Source organism: Pygocentrus nattereri, chromosome 16, assembly GCF_015220715.1.
Source record: "Pygocentrus nattereri isolate fPygNat1 chromosome 16, fPygNat1.pri, whole genome shotgun sequence".
Lineage (NCBI taxonomy): Eukaryota > Metazoa > Chordata > Actinopteri > Characiformes > Serrasalmidae > Pygocentrus > Pygocentrus nattereri.
In genome coordinates, this window is record NC_051226.1 from 7715617 (window position 1) to 7737004 (window position 21388).

At 43.0% G+C, this 21388-nt stretch overlaps 2 protein-coding genes across 4 annotated transcripts in view; one reads left to right on the forward strand and one right to left on the reverse strand.

Moving 5' to 3' along the window:
* Positions 1 to 576: 576 nt before the first annotated feature.
* dusp4 (dual specificity phosphatase 4) lies at positions 577 to 6926 on the forward strand. Its single transcript, XM_017713781.2, has 4 exons — positions 577 to 1169; positions 2094 to 2221; positions 2940 to 3159; positions 4865 to 6926. Exons 1-4 carry the CDS (start codon positions 794 to 796, stop codon positions 5242 to 5244), a joined length of 1104 nt encoding a protein of 367 aa, XP_017569270.1. The 5' UTR covers positions 577 to 793; the 3' UTR covers positions 5245 to 6926.
* Positions 6927 to 8177: 1251 nt separating this feature from the next.
* Positions 8178 to 21388, reverse strand: part of tnksa (tankyrase, TRF1-interacting ankyrin-related ADP-ribose polymerase a) — a 94315-nt gene continuing 81104 nt past the window's right edge. For 2 of the 3 annotated variants that reach the window (XM_037545957.1, XM_037545958.1), the window contains 10 exons: positions 18886 to 19074; positions 17132 to 17369; positions 16825 to 16907; positions 14562 to 14682; positions 14105 to 14202; positions 13908 to 13982; positions 13658 to 13763; positions 12449 to 12635; positions 12166 to 12322; positions 9859 to 9995 (listed from right to left, as the gene is read on the reverse strand). In XM_037545957.1, coding sequence (XP_037401854.1) covers positions 9909 to 9995; positions 12166 to 12322; positions 12449 to 12635; positions 13658 to 13763; positions 13908 to 13982; positions 14105 to 14202; positions 14562 to 14682; positions 16825 to 16907; positions 17132 to 17369; positions 18886 to 19074 — 1341 coding nt within the window. In that variant the 3' untranslated portion in view covers positions 9859 to 9908. Of the gene's footprint in view, positions 9996 to 12165; positions 12323 to 12448; positions 12636 to 13657; positions 13764 to 13907; positions 13983 to 14104; positions 14203 to 14561; positions 14683 to 16824; positions 16908 to 17131; positions 17370 to 18885; positions 19075 to 21388 lie in introns of all 3 variants that reach the window. The other variant, XM_037545956.1, reaches the window with a different exon arrangement.

Here is a 21388-nt window from a genome sequence, read left to right on the forward strand (position 1 = left end):
CAAGTAGCAGTATGCTAATTGGATTCTCCGGCCGCAAGGCGAGCAGACCTGGCGGTCGGCCTGGGTGCACTGTTTCTGTCTGTTTCCTGTTTGGGATTTGGGGAAAGGGTTTTTAAATATTATAAGAATAAGCTCAGCTAGTGTTAGGAAGCGGAGCGCTTTGGCTTAAAACGCTGCATCCGTCTGATAATTCGGATATGACGGGCATTAGACGGCGGAGCTGGACTGCTGCTGGCTGATGGATCTTTATGAATGAGATCGAGAGAGAGAGAGAGAGAAGGGGGGGGGGGCGGAGAGAGAGAGAGTCAGAAAGAGAGAGAGAGAGAGAGAGAGAGAGAGGTGAGGGGGAGAGAGAGAGAGAGTCAGAAAGAGAGAGAGAGAGAGAGAGAGAGGTGAGGGGGAGAGAGAGAGAGAGAGAGAGAGAGAGTCAGAAAGAGAGAAAGAGAGAGAGAGAGAGAAAGTCACAGAGTCAGAGCGAGAGAGAGAGAGAGCGAGACGGCGCGCGCGGTTAATGAATGGTGCTAGTAGAAGACGTCACCTCCATTGTGACGTCACGGCCCTTTTATGGCGCGGCCGCTGAGCTCCATTCATAAAACGGAAAGAGCGAGGAGCGCGCGGTAGTAACGCTCTCAGGAGGATAACACAAGCACAGCACAGCAGACCGCGCGCTACACGGGCAGCTCCGGACTCCAGAAGAGCAGCCTGAGCGGAACCGTGTGGCTTGTCGCCGGCGGTGGCCACAGGAAAAAAAACACCCCCCCCCCCCGAGAACAAACCAAACAAAACCGAAGCCATGGTCACGATGGAGCAGCTCTGCGAGATGGAGTGCGGCGCTCTGAAAAGGCTGCTGAAGGACGACGGCGCCAAGCGCCTGCTGCTGGACTGCAGGTCCTTCCTGGCCTTCAGCGCCGGACACATCCGAGGCGCCGTCAACGTGCGCTGTAACACCATCGTCCGCAGGCGAGCCAAGGGCTCCGTCAGCCTGGACCAGATCCTGTCCGGCGACGACGAGGTGAAGTCCAGGCTGGTGTCCGGCCTCTACTCCGCCGTCATTCTGTACGACGAGCGGACGCCGGACGCCCACATGGTTAAAGAGGACAGCACGATCGCGCTGGTGCTGAACGCGCTGTGCAGGGACCCGTTCAGGGCGGAAGTCTATCTGCTGAAAGGTAAAAGCGCAAACATTAACTGACTAAGTTGACTAACTAACTCGCGCGGACCCGTTGCGCAGACCGAACGCCGCGTCGCCTTGATGCTGGCTCGCGTGCGCGTCCTTTGTTTACGTCACAATGCGAGTCGAATCAATAGTGTAAAACATGAGTCATTTGTTTGTTAGTGCTGTCAGCGCGGCCACAGAAGGAGCTCCACACTAATGATGTAATGCACAAAGCCCGGGCTGGGTGTGCGCGCAGTCTTAAGCATCCCGGAGATGCTGGACTGTTTCATCTATTCAGCTCCGTGCATGAAAAGATTCGCTGTCATCTCTTTATGCGTATTTCTGCAGTCCTCAGTATTTTCACGGGTTCATTCATTTCTTCCACACCACTGCCTTTAAGCAGTAGCCCGTTCCACACCCAGTGCTTTGTAAGAGCTGTGAAAATGGTCCACTTATACACGCCTTGTCCTGATGTGAAATCCTTAGGAAGAGGCCATCAGCGGCTATAAATGGGGGCATCACCTGTAGGCTAAAATGTGTGGTGTTGTCTGATGTTCTACATGTAGTGCATTTTTATAAGCATGTAAAATATTATATAATATATATATATATATATATATAACCTTTGCATGTGCCATGATGTGTAAGGAATATAATATCATGAAAATAATGAGGTTAAATATTCAACATATTTTTCTTTCTGCTTTATAAGCTTTATTGATCATAGGTTTTATCACAACACAGCATTCAAACCATTAAACATTATAGGGTTTACAGTCATTAGAAACATAGTACTTATCTGTGTATGTGTGTGTATGTATATGTGTGTGTGTGTATATAATGTAATGTAATATAATATAATATAATATAATATAATGTGTGTATATGTAGAAAGAACGGAGGCCTTGAATGTTCAAAGTCTTTGTTTTCCCCACAGGTGGCTACGACAGATTTTGCTCTCAGTACCCAGACTACTGTTTAAAGAGCAGGACGCTGCCTATGCCTAGTGCTGTGTCCAGTGCTCAGGCCAGCTGCACCTCCTGCGGGACTCCCCAACACGATCAGGTAAGAGAACGCAGGATGTTTAAAAGCCAGCCTGGATGGGTTGTGCGTAATCTTGAGTGTTGTCTGCCATCAGAAGCGTTTTTCTTTTTTCTCTGGGTTGGTATCCTTTCTCCCGGCTCTTTCACTCATCGACCGTTTCCTGCCGTTGCTGTTTAAGAGGAGCCAGCTGTGACGTAACACCGGACTACATCAATAGGCCGGTTCCGCTTCCGCAGAACTGAACACGATATTATGACATGTTTGAAACCATATGTCATCACTCAGTGTTTACATGTCAGTTCGGAAGCATCCTTCTTTATTAAGCCAGACGAATTAAATGTGATATTTTCTGAAGAAGTTGAGTGGAATGCTTTTTATTTGGATTTAGGAGTATTAGGTCATCACTCAGTGTTTGCAGGAGTGGGCTTGAATATAATGCCTGAGGACATTTAAGGGTAAACCGTATGGTGTTTATTTAAGGCCTCAACTGGGGTTGAGTATTTTCCATTCAGGTAGAAGTTCAGTAGCGTGTTTTGGTTTAGCCTCTCTTTGGACGTTTTTCACATATCAGTGAACCGTAGCGGTGCTTCTGAAAATATCTGCCCCAACAATAAGAAAAGCAAACGTGATCCTTCGCAGTGATGTAATTTACTCTGAATGAAAATGTAGAAATGTGCTGCTCACTGAAAATAAACGAAACAGTAAATAAACCGTGCGTTGTCTTTTTGTTTTATTACAGGGCGGACCTGTGGAGATCCTACCTTTCCTGTTTCTTGGTAGTGCCCTCCATGCCTCTAAAAAGGACGTGTTAGACGGTATGGGCATTTCTGCTTTGCTGAATGTGTCTTCGAATTGTCCGAACCACTTCGAAGGGGCCTATCAGTACAAATGCATCCCAGTGGAGGACAACCACAAAGAGGACATCAGTTCTTGGTTCATTGAAGCCATCGAATTCATAGGTACGCTCACTAATTTGCTTTTAATCAAATCTAGCGGGCTTCCTTTTTCTGGGAATTGGAATTTCTGAAATGCAAACAAACAGTGCAGGACCGGATTTGGGTGCTGGATTGTTTGTAAATCGGGCTCACTGTGCGTTGCTGCTTTTCATTGTGAATGGCTCGGCGTTCATCAGTAATTAACAGGCTCATTTGCATCACAGAACTCTCCTTATGTTAGTCGCTCTCACACCCACGGTTTTAATCCGTCATCTATTTCCACCGGCAAAGCGTTTGCTGGGTGTGCATTAATTTGCAGACCACTAATAGGTAATGTTTTAGAGACTGGTGTAATATGTAGACCTGGGCTGGGCTGAAAAGGATAGGTCTGCTCCTTGAGCTCGAAGGCAGCTGGAATGAGCGTTCTTCTGATGTGTGTATGGGTGGGTCCCCCGCAGGCGGGGGTTTCCAATGCTGTGGGTGGGGGATCCTTGAGATTTGACTCCAGTGCAGCGCATCATCCGCAGTAAAACAGCACCCCAAAGTAGGCTTGCCGCATTTGAGAGTGTGTGTGTGTGTGTGTGTGTGTGTTGGTGGGGGGGTATGCGAGTGTGTATGCATGCGTCAGAGTGTGCAGCTTAGGGACCAGAGTCTGACTCATCCACCATTTGAGGGTACTCAGTTCCTTCAGATCTGTGTGTGTGCGCGTGGAAGAATATGCATTGCGCCTTCATGTCTATACACACAGAGGTGAAACCTTAAGTACAGCCCGCTGATCTATGAGCTGACTGACATTTGTCTGTCAGGAAGAGAATAGATACTCTTTCCCTTTATACTGTCATCAATTTCCACTTCTTTAATTAGCAGCTTGTTGGTAGCGGCAGGGCGTCAATGTTTACATGTTGCAGTGGGGTGGAAGGTGTGAAAGTCGCCACAGGCAGTCTTTTTTTGGTCTAAGAGGTGCTGAAAAGCTCCAATGTGCTTCTGGCTGAATCGTTTAGCATTTAGCATTTCATAGTTGTTATTAGTGGGCATGGTGTTGGATACACAATTTCCTTTAACTTTAATCAGAGATCTTACATTTTTATAACCTCTTCTAAAATTCCTTACATCCAAATTGGGCAATGAAAAAGCACACTAGCACCACAACTTTCTATCCGGCAAACTAGCAATATAAATAGGATCATCATTAATGGGCCAAACTGACGCCTTATTAAATATCATCAATCAAATAAAATGCAACATTAAAACAAAGGTGTTCACTCTGACATTTCTTTAGTAAAAGCTTTTTTGTCTTTCATCTCTTTCAGTCTTGTGATTATTGTAAGTAAAAATACAGTAGATTTGTTGCTGTTATAATAAAACCTTTGAACTGGTGATGTTCTGGTTTAACACTTGCAGTGACGACTTGAAAGACTTTTCAGAATTTCAAATGGATCTTTTGCCAAGTTCACACAATGTAAAAGGGCAAATGTCTAAACTATGTAAAACAAAAAGTAAAATTTTTTTTGTGACAGATGGGATATTTTGTCATCTTGCTCCCTTTGTTGTTAGAAAACCTCATGTCTTTGCAGTAATTGCTTTATCAACATTTACGTATGTCCATCCAACCAAAATGACAAAGGAAAAGAAATTTTGAGTTATGCGTTCACATGGAAACATTTCTCCCTTATTAGTTGTCATTCATTGTTCGTACTTCATCTCTAACGGAGTGTTTCTCCTCCTCCAGACTCTGTGAAAGACTCAAACGGTCGTGTGCTGGTGCACTGTCAGGCTGGCATCTCCCGATCAGCCACAATCTGCCTGGCCTACCTGATGAAGAAGAAACGCGTGCGCCTGGAGGAGGCCTTCGAGTTTGTCAAGCAGCGGCGCAGCATCATCTCGCCTAACTTCAGCTTCATGGGTCAACTACTGCAGTTCGAGTCACAGGTGCTGGCCACCTCGTGCTCCGTGGAAGCTGCCAGTCCTTCGGCCACGCTTGGGCCAAAGTCTTCCTCCTCCCCGAACTCGCCCTACATCTTCAGCTTCCCCGTGTCCGTGGTGCCGCATGGACAGCCCAGCAGCCTCTCGTACCTGCAGAGTCCCATCACCACCTCACCCAGCTGCTGATAAAACATTCTGGCCAGCAAGACCTCCAGACTGTATGAGGAGAGCTGTGCCAAAGACTTGTTTACCAGCATCATGAAGGATCCATGATTGGGGCAATGGGCATCTCTCCAAATGGCAATCAGAGGTTCAGGACAACAAGAGAATTTCTTTGCCCAAATGAATAAGAACTTTCGAGGCTGATATGGGGTGTGGTAGTTCAGTCACTGAACTTTTCTAGGACAAGGAACATGAGGAGAAAGAAGGTAGAAGAATGAGTGATAGTGGTACATTTGTTCTTTTACCTGAGGGTTCTTCCAAAGCGTTTCTGTATTTGGTAAGCTGGGTTGGAAGAGAGCAGTGGGGGCAAGGACTTGTCTCCCCTCCTACTTCTCCTTTTTTCCTCTCTTCCTGATGGAGAGCAGGAGCCCTTCAGCTGGGACAGGACTCTCCGGTCTTTCCATTTATCACTCCAAACCACCTCCCAACCGGAAAGAGGACTGGTAGAAAGTCTCGGCTCCTTCAGCAGAGACGGACCTGCTGGAGCTCTAGGACAGAGGCCTCATGTAGTGAGTCTTTTATTTAGGGTTTTTATTTTTGGTCAGTGCCTTGCACAGAGAAGGTACAGGACATCTGCGGGCTCCTCTGGGCAATTGTCCTGCCTTTAAACGTAGGATCAGATACCATTCAAAGGCTGACTGACGGGCAACTATTGCAAAGCGACAAAAAGCATTTCAATCTGCAATACAGACATGTTCTTCTCGGTTTCTCTCACTAAAAATAGAGCAATAACTTCTCCCTGCCTCTTCCCCGTGGCCACCAAAGCACTGTCGTGTTTTCAGCGTCCGTCACATTGTATGACCGTGCTTTGTAAGGGTTTCTGATTTCTGAATTGATTGCTCATTTGTACAGTAGCAGACCCAGCCATTATTTCTGCTGTATGCCTTACAGATAATGACTGTGGAATTCTCCAGTACGGAATGTTCTCATTTTTAGATTACTATGGTACAGATTGTTTTGTGGAGGGCACACATTTTGATAGGTCACTTGTCTAACCACTGTAACCTTACTTTTGTATGTAAAAATAATCCTGTTTAGCTACTGCAACACTCGTCACCAAGGGCCGGATACACTGAGCCACCTACACGTACAACGACACTGGAGAATACATGAACATAGCGAAGACTGAGATGCCCACATTTTTCACGGCCTTCCTGAGAGGTTGTTTGCTTTAGTTTTCCCACTTTAGTGCTCAGATGCAGCTCTGTAAGAGAATCTGCATTTCAATTCTTCAGCCTTGCCTTTTGGATGTTTCCAAGGGGGTTAGAATGCTTTCCTCCCCCACTCCTTTCCTTATGAATGTGGGCACCTTTTCTAGAGCACTTTTAAGTGATGCAATATTGTATTATAAGTCGAGATTTCTTTTGCACATGGTTGGAGTAGAGACAGCTGCCTAGCTGAGTACTGTGCGTTTGTTACACCCATTAGAGCTTTACTTTGTACGTAAACGATATGGTCTGTCACCAATCACTGATGAATGCAATACTTTTTACTGTACCTTGTCAACTGAAACGTTAGTCTGACTGCCCATGGCAATATCATTCTGAAGGGTTCAATTTTTAAACCTTACCCTGTTTTGTTGTATATGTATATTTTATTTATTCCTCGAGTTCCATTGTTAAATATAACAATGTACTTTAATGAAAGTCTCGTGTGCTTCTTTGAAGGCCAATTTTAAACAGTTCACTGCATTGACGGATTATTAGCACAAGAGCTACCTTCCCCTTTGAGAAGACGTGGTGCATAAGGTAAACAAGAGAGTTGAGCAAGGAAATTCCTGCTTACAGCGCCCCCTTGTGTAGTTCCTCTGCAATTTCAACTTAAAAGAAAACGCAGAGAGACCGAGTATGTTCCTTTACCCTGTGGGTAATTCAGTAGAAAACATTTTACAGAAAACTGCACAAAAGCTTGAAAAAAACTCAGTAATTAGTCTGTTGACTTCTTTTATTGCAGCTTCCAACCTTTTCAGGACTGTTTTCAGTTTTTAAAGAAAACCTTAATTTTACAAAGTGATTTTACATTTTCTGCTTCTCACTATCCAAGTAATGCCAAACATACCATGATATTAAGATCTGGACTCTGGTGTTCAGTCCTTTGTTCTGAGAACACATTTTGTCCATTCCCTTTTCTTTTTCAATAACCTCTTGGCAGCTACACATCCTTTCAGAACCATAGTGGTGGTGTCTTCCAACAGTGGAAGGATGGACAAACGCCTGACGGATTTTTTTCAGAGCTGTAACAATAATGGAGCTTGATTTTCTCCAATCTCTCCTACATGAAAGCTTTGACTTCTGTCAGTCTGATAGTGAACATTTTGGTGGTCTACCAGAGACTTCTGGTAACTAACTTTCTCTATATATTATTTTACTTGCCTTCCTCTGATTTTCTCCTTTCTTATGCAAGTGGATTGTCTCAAATGAACAACTTGTACTTAATGGCTGTTTCAGCTGAAAATACCAACTGCAGGATGGTTTCTGACTTTCACAGTTCTGTATATTCATTACACACATTCAGCCCATTAGTAACTGCTAAAGGTGATGTAGATCAAATCGCTCCAAGCTCTCCTGGATGTGAAGTGCTACAGGACAGTGGTTAGTGTTGATAGCACATATCCTCCACAGTATTTGCAACAAAAGTACTGATTATAACCCCCCCCCCCCCCCCCAAGTGTGATCAGTCTAATAAAAATCAACTGTAATCTGCAAACAATCTAGCCCAATCATCCCACAAGATGTCAGTTGCAAAATCCATCCAGCTGCTGCCCAAATCTTCCCACCTGCTCTGCAATCGGATCAACCCAGCAGAACGGCCTTTTCCATAGAACAGAAAAAGTGACTCACGGGTCCACAAGGCCACGGTGTGTAAAGGGTGTGTGGAAAGAGACACAGAGCAGAAAGAACGTATGACATATGTACTTTATTAAGACTGGTTTACATGATTGAGGAGTGTTCAATTAGTCTGCAGATCGCTTGTGGTAAATGGCCCGTAGTTGGATCTGGTTAAGGTACACCAAAACAAAAAAAGAGGAAATAATTTGAACAGTGAGAAACATGAGAAGCGGCCAGGCTGAGAGAGCGAATGATGGACAGCGTGCTCACAATCAAAGGTGGAAAGAACATTTGTGCCCTCTGTCTATTATAAGCCCCAGTAAGCCAAACTCACGCAACAGTGGAGCACCAAACCAGAGACTGTATATAATTCGTGATAAATGCCCCCACAGAACTTGCCAGGGAGACAAAAGTCTGAATGCCTTTTCGCTCCACTTACATAACCCTGTGAATGTGCAAGCGATGCTGTTGATAAATCAGTAGTGTTGGAGGAAAGAAGTTACTCTGTCTGAGTGTAGAAGAACCTCTGCAAGAGATTACACTGGAATGAACGAGTAAAAAACCCCAAAACAATAACAAAACTGCCCTTTAGTTAGTCATCCAAAAACCGCTGATGATATTAAGCCGCACAGAATTATTCACCAAGGAAAAAGGAAAGGTATGAAAGCAAAGCTCCACTTCATTTACAGTCCTAATGAACCCAACTCTTCATCAGTAAACAGCACCGAGAGCTTCACCAAGGCATCGTCCATTATATAACCAGTACATTACAGGACATCTTTTTATTCAATGTCATTTTCAGATTCTTTAGAATAACTTAAATCCTGTCTAAAAGTGCAAGTCCTTAAAAAGTTGTGATTTATGATTAAGCTACAGCAAGGTTGAAAATTCTGACCAGTTTCTTCCTGTGCAACGTCAAATGATCCCAAGTGAACATGTTAATATTTTGCTATTAAAGGCTTTTTCGTAGAACGGGTTTCCACACGTGTCCACCTTCTGTGCCCACTCAGAAACCTTTCTAAGGCTTTCAGAACAATTTGTTAAAAAAAACAACAACAACAACAACAACAACAAAAAAAAAGTCACAACACAACAGGAGCAGCCGACTGGCTTCACGGAACGGCATTAAGTGAAATAAAATAAAGTCAAATAAACGGCGGGTCCCGATAGAGTGTAACGGTGACATGGTCCATGTCATAGTGTAAGTTAACTTTAAAATAATGCAAAAAAACAAAACAAAAACAACAACAACAACAATAAATCACGATAAAATGGTCAAAAAAGGGAAGCCATGTGAACTGTAATGCTTGTCCAGGGACCGTGTTAAAACAGTATTAAAGGGTAAAGGGGTGGCAAAGAGGTCACTTGTTGTCTTTTCTTTCACACACCATCATTCAGAGCAGACTGTAAGCTCACTACCTCCCCCACCTCCTCTCTCTTCCCCTTTAGCCCTGGATGTCACAGCCACTGCCCTGACTTCTGACCGCACTTCACTCTTAACCCGTCTCCCAGCAGAGACGTGCGGGGATAGACTGTGGTCCAAGGCAACTCTTCCAGGTAAACACTGTGGGAAGGGGGGGACGTTAGGGAAAAAAGAACCGACAGCAAAACAAGGCAGGCAATGCAGGAATGAGGTGTTTATGGGAAAGGCAAGTGGAAGTAGTGAGGCAGGAAGAGGAGAGCGAAGCTGGAGGAGGTGCTGGAGGCCGTAATGTGTGTGAAGTGTTTGAGTAACAGTCTGAGCAGTGTGCGGGAGGCCGCAGCAGACGGAGGTGAGGCCGGAGGGGATTGGGGGGTACACTAAGACTTCTGCTCGGCTGCTGCTGGGGGCTGCGCTGTGCTCTCCGGCTTCACTATCTGGTATGTGATGAGGTACTCTGGGTAGGCCTGGATAGAACCGTGCAAGAAAACAACCAGTGAACAAACAAAATAAGAACATCCTCTATTCTGTTCCAGATGAGACAGTAAACCATACATGTCAAGCAGTGCCCTCTAATATTGATCACCTGTGGTTGATCATGACTACAAGGATAAAAGCTTTTTTTTTTTTTTAAAGTTTGAAATTTAAAAATATTTTAACTTCAAGTCATTTTGTTAGAAATTTGTTTCTGGTTTGCAGAGATAAAGACAAAAATGCATGGAAAAGTCCTGGATGGTCATTTAAAACAAACCTGTGTCTAATTATATACAACTAATTTAACATTAGTGCATCATAACTCATAATTTAACACACCCGATTCAATTAATCAAGCCTTCAGGAGTGTTTTAATGTGAGAATTAAGTGGATATGATTGGGGTTGCAATGAAACTAACCAATCATCAGGAGCAAAATATATTAACCTTCTAATCTATAACTTCAGCTAATTACGTTCATAACTACAGACTATACATTATTTTCACAGTAGCTTCAGAACATTTGGTAGAGCATTACACAAACTATGTGCACATGAATCATTCACAGTATGTTCATGAACAGTAAAGTAACACTCCATTACAATTAAATAATCATTCTGACACTTCCATTAAATACATTCATTGATGAGTAACGAACATAATGTAATTCATCAAAAATACACTCAATTGCTCAGTTTACGCTTCAGGAAACGTTCATGTATACTTTACAGTACACATTCTACCTTTACAGGGAACAAATAGGATTATGAGCACATGATATTCAAACGGTATCCAGAATGCAGTAATTACTGAAGGACTGGAAAAAATAAATAAACGGTACATTTTAATGACATTTCACATTCCTTACATTACATGAACCAGCGCACAAGTTTCCTCAAATATTCACAAAAATTTCATAGGATGACGACCCTGATTGTGTGGTCATGTAACATTAGTAGGTATTGAGTAGGTATTGCAATAAGCTTAGATTTTGTATCAATCATAAATGATTTATGACCAAAAACCTTTTGAACAGTACTGAATGCAACTGGGATCTCTTGAGCAGGCCTCCATCCCATGCTTAGTACAGCAGGCTGTTTAGTCCCTGAATAGATTTTAATTGTTTAATGAACATATTATGAAGTATAAAGTACGAATCAGTGAGTGGATTTTCAGCTAACTGCATTATGTAATTACTCATTAATTATGCACATTATGCTCATTACTCATTAATTCATGTACTCAACGGAAGTTGCAAGTGATTACATAATTTAAATGGAGTGTTAGTGTAATGTTTATGAATATGCCACAAATGTCTCAGGAATACAAGGTTACTGTAAATCATTATTGAATAATTCATGGCAGTAACTGAATAATAAGTAATAAGATTTAAAACTGAATAACACCTTAAGACTATTTACATCTTGCATCAACATGCACTTCGAGTGAGATTTTACTTTGTATGAAAACCAGGTGGAAACAAACCCAGGATGCACTGTGGTCAGATTATACATTGTGAGGTGGTTAGAGACGGTGATGGTCTTGACATTCATCAAAAGTGCAAAAAGAATGCATTTTCTACATCTGCAAACAACTATGTAAGCAGAAACGCATCTGACGAGTGCGGACTAGCAGGTGAGAGGATAATCAAGGAAATGCAAGGTGGAGGACACGCAGGACAGGAATTTTTTTTCCTGGAACCAAGTGCCTTCTTGCACTTGTTGGATGAAAATGCTTAAGCTTGTTGATTCATATCGGAATGGGAAAAAAAAGAGAACGTAAACAGGAACGATTGTGTGTGTGTGTGCTTTCATAAGGCAAAGTAAAATCGGATCTCGTTTGGCCACAGTGGAGCGCATTTTAGTGAAAAGTGTAAATGGAATTTGGCCAAAGTAAATTCAGACATGATCCAGACATGAAACACATGTTAACGCAATGTAAACAAGCTCAGAGGGTTAATGGGGTCAAGAATCAGTCTTCTCTACACTACTGTTGTGGACATTTAGTGCTTTTCGTTCTATGTTAATAAAAATATCACCGTCTGGTATCTCTCAAAAAATAATGTTTATTATTATTACCAAAACAGTTCTGCTTCTAAACCTTTGGCCTGGAGTGTTAACTTGGGTAAACTGCCAAGTATGTGTATTCTCTCTCTCTCTCTCACCTGTTCCCCTCTGTAGATGACGTATTCTGCATAGGCCAGCCCATTGACACTGGGGCGGCCAATGACCGAGTGGTGCCCAGGAGGAGCATGGGCCATTTTCATGGCACTGAACTGTAGGAAGGATTTGCCTAGGGTCACTCGACAGAACAGCATTTGCCTGCAAAACACAAAAGCAGCCAGCACATTCCGTGAGCCACAGCACCACCGTCTGGTCATGTAAATGAACTGCTTTTTCTAAGGCACTGCATGAGTGCGGATCTGTGAGCAGTGGGGACTGGAGTACCTGTGGCAGATGTAGCAGGAGCGGTCCTTGTGTGTGGGGCAGCCGGTACCACCGCCGATGCCGTAAACATACTGGTTGCTCTTGGAGGAGTTCTCTGCAAAGTAGATCCCTGCTCCAAACATGCCTCCTATATAGGCGTGTCTCTCATCAAAGCCTTTGTGGATTATAGCGTTAATGAAGGGAGACCCTGCAGAGAGAGAGAAAATAGAAGAGCTTTAGTAAAAGTCAGGTGCCCAGAGGAGAGCCACCAAGATTTTTAACTTGCCTGCCCCTCGATTTTATAAGTTAACCTTTAAAAACAGCTTTCATGAGTGATACAATCATACTGTAATCTGACATGTCTTGATATTCATAGCTCATTCATATTCATATATTTGATTTGTATAGCTCAGTGAAACAAGTAGAGAAACGGTCAGTTTTTTAAATTTATACATAACAAAAAATACTACACTTTTGTTGGCAAGCATTGGATGCCATATTATGATCTGAATTTGATGACCGCTAAAAAGGCCCATACCCAAACATTTTTCTGCAAGTTCCTTTCATGACGTGTGGATTTATGTGCCCAAAACAGTTAAAACTCGTTTTTATAAAGACTTTTAAACAGTTTTTGTTACTGTAACCTTTAATACTGACATATGCAGATATGCACCATGTTGTGCCTTGCTCAGAAAGCAGCTCAAGCTGTAATATGCTTTATAGTGGTGATGTGAACAGGCATGAGTTAAATTGCAGCAGGCTGATTGGGAGGATATAAGTAAATGCACATATTTTCATGATATCACAAAATTCATTTCAAGCTTTTCAGCTTAGTTTTTATATATGACCTGTTTGGACTGCAGAGTGAACAGTATGTTTAAAAATGTTTACAGATTACATCAAACTCTTACATCAAATAAAAGGGAGGGTAATTCAGTTTTCCTTGATTTGGACCCTTCAAATAATTGAATTTGATGATAGAAGTTAAATACAATCTCTTTTTTGGTCACCGTTTGATACTGAAACATGAAAATTAAGTATCTAAACACATAATGATGTAATTACTTTTAAATAGTACACCAAAAGTACAGCAATAACTCGATGCGTCACAGTTATTAAGTGAGCCAAGTCCTAAATAAATAAATAAATAAATAAATAAATAAATAAATAAATAAAAAGTAAATTGCTTAAATTGCTTGTAAATTGCTTGTTAAGGGTGTAGAACAGTACCGTGGAATAACATTCTCTCGTTATGGTGATTATGGTTCTCGTCTGCGATCTCCTTCTGCCTGTGTGAATACCTCTCCCTCAGCTTCTTGTTTACCACCTTCTGGATCTGCATACATAAACACAGACTCTCATACACAAAACTCACCAGCGCTGCCTGTAACCCAGTATACAGGATGAAATTCCAGCTAACATTTAGAAAACCACATGTGAATAAGTTTGTTTATTTTCAGTGAGCTTGCTTGGTGCGTACCTTCAGGATGTTGTACCTGCTGAAGACTCCACCCGCATTGCCTCCGTCCCTGTGCTCTCTGATCGTGCTCTGCAGCTGAAACATGCACAAAGAACAGAGCTTGCAAAATGAGAAAAAAAAATACTGTACAGCAACAGTTCACTGTGCTGCTTGGAGCTTTATCAGGGTTTAGTAGCACAGATCTGCTCTCCACTCACCTCCTCCTCCACAGACTGAAATTCCTTATCATCAGGGGCCAGGTCAATCAGGACTGTGCCCTGACTCGCACAATGGAATGTCAGGTATGGGTTGGCACCTGCCATACAGGAGACAAATACACATACACAGCTGTGAGCGCCAATCTGTTTTGTTATTACACTGGGCAAGGTAATCAGATATTAATGATGAATGACATGTCATTTAACACTGATACTTGACAGGTGATAAGCAAACATTCTGAGAAAGTGAAATAACAGAAAAATAAACACTTCATTTTTCCTATAGAGTAATTAGAGCTCCTTATTTGGGCATGACACAGACTACAGAATGACTTCAGAGGTCTGGCGATGCATCATAAATTCTGATTTGTGGAAAAAAGTACCGCTCTAATTATGTTTTAGATACTGCCCAGCCCTAAAGTGATGCCTGAATAAGGCAAAATTGTCTGACACTGACCTTGCTGACCGCCCAGCAGTCTCTCGATGCCTTTGATAAGCTTGTGGCGGTGGCCGTATGCGTTGATGCCGATTTCCTTCAGCTCCTCGTGGCCCATATCAGCCAGAACATCCAAGGTGATCTGCACAAGACAGCGAAACCAATCAGACCCATAACAGAGAGGCAAGCAGGATATGACCAACAGGAGAGCAGGAAGCGTGAGGAGGCGAAGAAATGGGCAAAGGGTCAGTCTGTCCAGAGACGATTTGGATGCAGCTGTGCACTAAAAACACAGAAATCCAATCCTAAGACGATTCCCGCAGCCTGTTCACATACAGCAAATTCCTCCTCCTAAGAAGATAAACTTGGTAAATTGCAGGAGGTTTGGACAGGGATTAGAACACATGACTCAGAAGGCACTCTTTAATCATGGCCACATCTATATGAAAATTCCTCCCACATACACACGCAGATGATGATTTAATGGTAATAGATGCGGCAGTCAGAAAGAGAAGCAGCTGAGAGCCTGTAGGCGTCTCCAGGGATAGAGATGCTGAGCTGGTGGCAGATACGGCAGCAGCGGAGAGGGGGTCAGAAACGTCTCCCTGTAGGCTTACTATTCACTCAGCGTCCTCCTCTGTCAGCCACTATCATCTTTCCCTTGCACACTCCCAATTTCAATGGACCACTTATTGGCAATACATCACAGCCATGATAGGACTGCCACAGGCTATTAGCCCAGGAGCCGCTGTCCTCTCCCTGCCTCTCACTGCCCCCCCCGCCTCTCTCAGCAAACACTGTACTCTTCAATCAACAGGCACGCAGGCCCTGCTGAGACACCGGTTGAGGACATGATGGTTACAGACATCCGAGATGCTACCCCGTTCAGAGCCGCAGAGGACAATTCCATAGCTGTCTGTCTCTTGGCAAAAGGCTGGGAAGAAGTTCAAAGGGATGTGGAGAGATGCAGCTGTTAGCCTAATGAAGGCAAGGTGAGACAAATGTACTGAGAGCTTTGCTGCCAGCAGCAGTAACAAGGAAATGAGGCACAGTGGTACACCCAGAGAAGAGCCCTGCTGAACACAGCACACCCAGCAAGCCACTGATGAGGTCGATGCAGTGTACTGAGTGAGGAAGATGCCAAAGAGTGACCACAGATTCCCAACAATTAGTTCTCTCTCTGAACTCTGATTCGGTTACCTATAACTCTACAAGTAACTTGTTAATCACCCCTCAGCGACAGAAAAAGCAATGACAAGCGAGGGAGGGAGTGGAGCAAGAGAGAGAGAGAATGAAAGAAAAGAAAGAAGAGCGAGAGAGAGCGAGAGAGCGCGAGAGAGAGAATGAAAGAAAAGAAAGAAGAGCGAGAGAGAGCGAGAGAGCGCGAGAGAGAGAATGAAAGAAAAGAAAGAAGAGCGAGAGAGAGCGCGAGAGAGAGAGAATGAAAGAAAAGAAAGAAGAGCGAGAGAGAGCGAGAGAGAGAGAGAGAGAGAGAGAGAGAGAGAGAGAGAGAGAGAGAGAGAGAGAGAGAGAGAGAGAGAGAGAGAAAGAGAGAAAGAGAGAGAGTAGATTCTCTGTAACTAAGACTTCTTTGCCCATAATTCTCTGAGCGAGAGGGAGCCCAAAGCAAATGAGAAAAAGTAGGAAAGTGTACAGGAAAGAGATGTGAAGAAAGAGAAAATGAAAAAGTGTGTGCGCAGAGAGCGCACCCATGAAAGCCAACCACGCAATCAGGACAGCTTCCAGCTGCTTTCCGAATACCCCTGATGGGTCACTGCAGGGACCTTTTCTGTTCATCTACGTGCAAATGAGCAGCCAGCATGGCCCAGCGTGACAAACGGCACCATCCAGTCCTCCCAGAGATGAAAAATCAGAGGATCAGAGAAAATGATCAGAGTACAGACGGACAACTCTGGATCCAGCAAAATGTACCCTACCACGGAGGGTCAGCCTACTGACCCCAGCGCACCCTCTCACTCTCAACCACAGGTTTAAGTACTCAGAGGTGTTATAGAGCTTCACTGTAGCGAGATCATGAGATGCATGCAACATTATAGTAGCTGGCTATGAATGGAGCTGGATGGAGATGATAGACTGAGGGTGAGTGTGGGAATACTGAAAAGATGATGATCGCAAGGCAAGTTACATTATATTTGCATAGCTTTGAAGAGACAAACTCAGATCTTCCTGCAGAAAATGACAGCTGCGTTTTTGCACTGCAACCGACGCTAGCAGTATAGAATGAAGTACAGAAGCAACTGTATATATATAGAAGTGTTTTCACCTGTTCCCGCTCAAAAATATCTCTCAGATGCTCAAGCCCCAGACTCTTCAGGAACTGGCTGATGTTCATATCCAGGATAGTAACTAAAAAAAAAAAAAAAAAAAAAGAGAAAACAAATAGCTGATTTAGAATAAAACCACAAATCCCTCACATTAAAGCCATTGTCTACAAATTTACTTTACATTTTCAAACAACTGAAAAAAATCCATAATATTTGCTCTTTAATACATAATCCACTGATAATGAAGACATTTTTCTAAATCTAAGCATGTAAACTCATTTGTAATCAGAGGTTTCAGATACTCACTCTCTCCTTCTTTCCTCTCAGCCCCTGTGGCCCCATTGGCTGGCCCTGAGGCACCAGTCGCAGCCAGCTCAGACAGAGGCCCAGCCAGGTTATCAATGCTGCTGGCAGCTGACAGGCAGGAGGGTGTAGATGCAGGGGAAATGACTGCAGCACTGACCACAGTGGCCTGGGGCTTAAAGCAGCTAGGTAGGGCATCGGGAGGCATGGCGTCGATCAGCAGCGCTCTGATATCGTCAGCCTACGCAAAAAAAGCAGAGCTAGTTTCGTCTCTACACCTTTACTGGAAATGTGAAAATCCAATGTATTGTAATTATATTCATAAAGCCTGCCACTTCAGTTTCACACCGGAGCTTGAAGGTGTTTGTACTTATCTATTTTTAAGGCACAACATGTTGTACAGTATTACAACCCCAATTCCAATGAAGTTGGGACGTTGTGTAAAACATAAATAAAAACAGAATACAATGATTTGCAAATCCTTTTCAACCTATATTCAACTGAATACACTACAAAGACAAGATATTTAATGTTCAAACGGATAAACTGTTTTTTGCAAATATTCACTCATTTTGAATTTGATGCCTGCAACACGTTCCAAAGAAGTTGGGACACTGGCAACAAGATTATCAGCGCAAAGTTCAAAAGCCAGCATCTCTGATGGTGTGGGGGGTTGTGTTAGTGCCCACGGCATGGGTAACTTGCACATCTGTGAAGGCCCCATTAATGCTGAAAGGTACATACAGGTTTTGGAGCAACATCTGCTGCCATCCAAGCAGCGTCTTTTTCAGGGATGTCCTGCTTATTTCAGCAAGACCACGCCAAGCCACATTCTGCACATGTTACAACAGCGTGGCTTCGTAGTAAAAGAGTGCAGGTACTAGACTGGCCTGCCTGCAGTCCAGACCTGTCTCCCATTGAAAATGTGTGGCGCATTATGAAGCGCAAAATACGCCAATGGAGACCTCGGACTGTTGAGCTACTGAAGTTGTACATCAAGCAAGAATGGCCCCTGTCCCAACTTCTTTGGAATGTGTTGCAGGCTTCAAATTCAAAATGAGTGAATATTTGCAAAAAACAATAAAATATATTGAACATTTTCTTGGTCTTTTATTTGATTGCTATGTTATCCATGACCACAAGTGCAAAAGTAAAGACAAGTTTAAAGTTAAATTTAAGTTTGAAAAGACAAATACTATCTTACACTTACATCCTGTTTTGCATGAATGACTGTGATTATGGTATTTTCTGTATTCTGTGGCAATAAAGGGCTAAAACAGACGCTAGTTTACTTTGCTATGCAGTATGGATATAACATCCGAAGCCGAGGAATTAAAGGTCGGCAGATCTGAGGTTTGGCCTGTGATACTAACACCTGCAATAGTGCTGTGATTGCCGCGTTTCACTGGTGCCTCATTACTAAAGGTTATGACAGATGTATTTACTGCTAGTCTTTCTGACATGCATTTGAAGGGGACACGGTCTTAAATACAGTTTTTTAAAGAGAAATTCTCCCCAATGTATCCATTGATAAAATGTTATGTGTACTGACCCTACAGATTTTTTGATCCATGGCACAGAAAACACTCAATCTCTTAGAAAAGCATGTCTGCTTTCAAACACTTTCCTACTCACATATATCACATAGATATATGTAGAGTTATATACAAGTATTGTGCCATTCTGGACAATTGGCCTGCAAGAGAAGGTGCAGCTGCGTATTTGAGTCTCTGAGTCTGCCTGTGCGAGTGTATTACCGTAGCGAGGTCAAGTGGCGTCTGGCCCTCTTGGTTCTTCATGGTGGGATCGGCTCCGTGGGCCAGCAGCAGCGCACACAGCTGGGTACGGCCTTTCTGTGCTGCCTCGTGCAGAGGAGTGAACGCCCACTTATCCGTGGCATTCACGCAGGTGTTGTACTTAATCAGCAGCGCTGCTATATCCACATGCTGAGGGGGAAACAAGCAGTTACCTTATAATGTGATTACAACCTGCTGTTTGTACGTACTGGTCATACATACACGCGATCAGGGTAAACCGTCAAGACTTAAACGCTTAAGATAGAGTGCCAGACTGCCATTTCACAAGCACTGTGTTTTTAAGTTAAATTTCCCAACTCAAAACCAGTAGAGACAACTAGAAAAATGTATATTAATTAAAACAGAGATTTTGCATTCTTTAAAATCACAATTTTGATATAAACAATTTGACTGTTCAGCCTTAATCGAAAAAAAAAATAAGCAAAGTTAGCTAATGTGAAATGTTACACATTTTTTTCATCTTACAAGAGATAACGCACCACATATAATATGTTCTCTACACACAGAACACATATCTATATGCTTAACTGGGGTTTTGGGAGGGACCCTTCTGCTATGCAAACTTGCACAACATCCATAGTCTAAAAACAGGCTTGTTGTCTGGCCCCAGGAGACTCGTTAGTAAACCGCTGCTAGTTTTGTTATTTGTAATATTTGTTGATAATTATGGAATAACTGTGTTTTCTGTTATTACAGTGGAAGCAGGAAATAAGGAATCAGGAATTAAGCAGTGTACTGGGAACAGTGGAAAACAACAAATAAACGTGTAAGTTTACAACTCAAATGAACTATGAGGACATATAATATGTAAGGAAAATGGTCGAATATGCTCTGCTAATAGAGGCTTATTACATTCCTGTAACAATTTACTATTTTATCTTTGGATAATGACATAAAAACAGTAAAACATTATATGTAGGTACTATTCAAAACTATTTGGCAAACTGTTTAAAACAAAATCAGGCCTATTTTAATCAATTCTTTCACAACATGTAAATTATTGCCTATTAAGATTTGTGCCGTCTTACTTCTCACTCACTGGTATCCAACTGTATTGCCATTTTGTGCTGCCCTATATTTTGTAAGAATATTTCTCAGTTCAATACAACTGCGTGGGAAAGAAAAACAACCATAAATTTGTGACCCAGTGGTACATCTCCCTATCTAAGCTGTGGTCTCTGTACACACTGCTGTTTGGCAAGGCTGTCCTGGCCTGACTCTTTGTCAGCAGCAGAAGCAGCAGTAGTGTGAATCTGCAATCAGCTGGCTGTGCTTGTTGAGCACTCACAGTCTCAACACAAACAGCCTGCATGGGAACAGGGGGAGGCACAGACAAAGTCAACCAGGGCCAATCCGCCAGTCCTTCTCTAAGCTTTTTACAGCCAATCAAGGGCTCTTGGGCGTTCTGCCTGCCTAGCCCCCTAGGCTTTCTGCACCAATCGTTAGGCAGCAAGAAGAGGCTTCAGCTCTGGCTGGGCTTGCTGGACAGAAGTGAGTGTCCACAGGAGCTTGGGCACAGACCCAGGAGTGGCTCACTCCAGCTCTGCTTATGTAACCACCAAGCTGCCGCCCAATCCAGTCTGATCACAGCTCCAGGCATATCCTCACCAAGACGAGTGGGATAAACACCCAACAATGGCATTAAACAGCCCAGGTTGAGGCAGCTATTCCTACATTCCTCCACACTCTCCACAATAAAGGGTTCTCATGAGCAATGCAACACGATAAAGAGGGTATTAGCAGGTGATTCTGTGTCATGTTTAGCAAACTGGAGATTCTCCAGAAGTGGGAACTATTAGCACTTAACTCACTTTAGTGAGCATTGCTGAATGAGAGGTAACCCACACAACACCTTCAAACAAATTTCATGTATATGAAGTAAAGCTTAATGTTTTCTGTAACAAACTGTGGGCTTTACCAAATAATTCATTGTAAAACTGCAACTTACAAGAAGCAATTGTGAAAAACAGCATCACCATTGTTGTGGTACTCGAAGCGTTTACAAAGTGAAAACACCGCTCTCTCGTTCAGTAAAGCATTCGGAAATCTTTGAAAAGCTCGGCACAGTACATTACTGTTCAGTTATGCCAATGTTTATTGTTTGGCATTTAAAGAAAATAAAGATATAAAGTAATCGGACAATTACACAATTACATAAAATCAATAGTGACATCCCTACTGTAGCTGAAGGTTGAGCACCATGGACAGTAATTCAGAATAATACATTAACCATCTGCTACAGATGCCATCACAAAGGTGGAAAATCTTCTGCTCGTTTTTTTTTGCTTCTCTTGGACGGGGTCTCTTGGATCATAGCTAGCCACTGAGTATTATAGGCTCTGGCTTGTTCAGGCTGCATTCCCATGGAAAGAGAGTCAAAACCTGCTGAAAGAATCATGAGCCACACTGTTCCATTAAAGTTGCATGAGGTGGGATTCTCTTG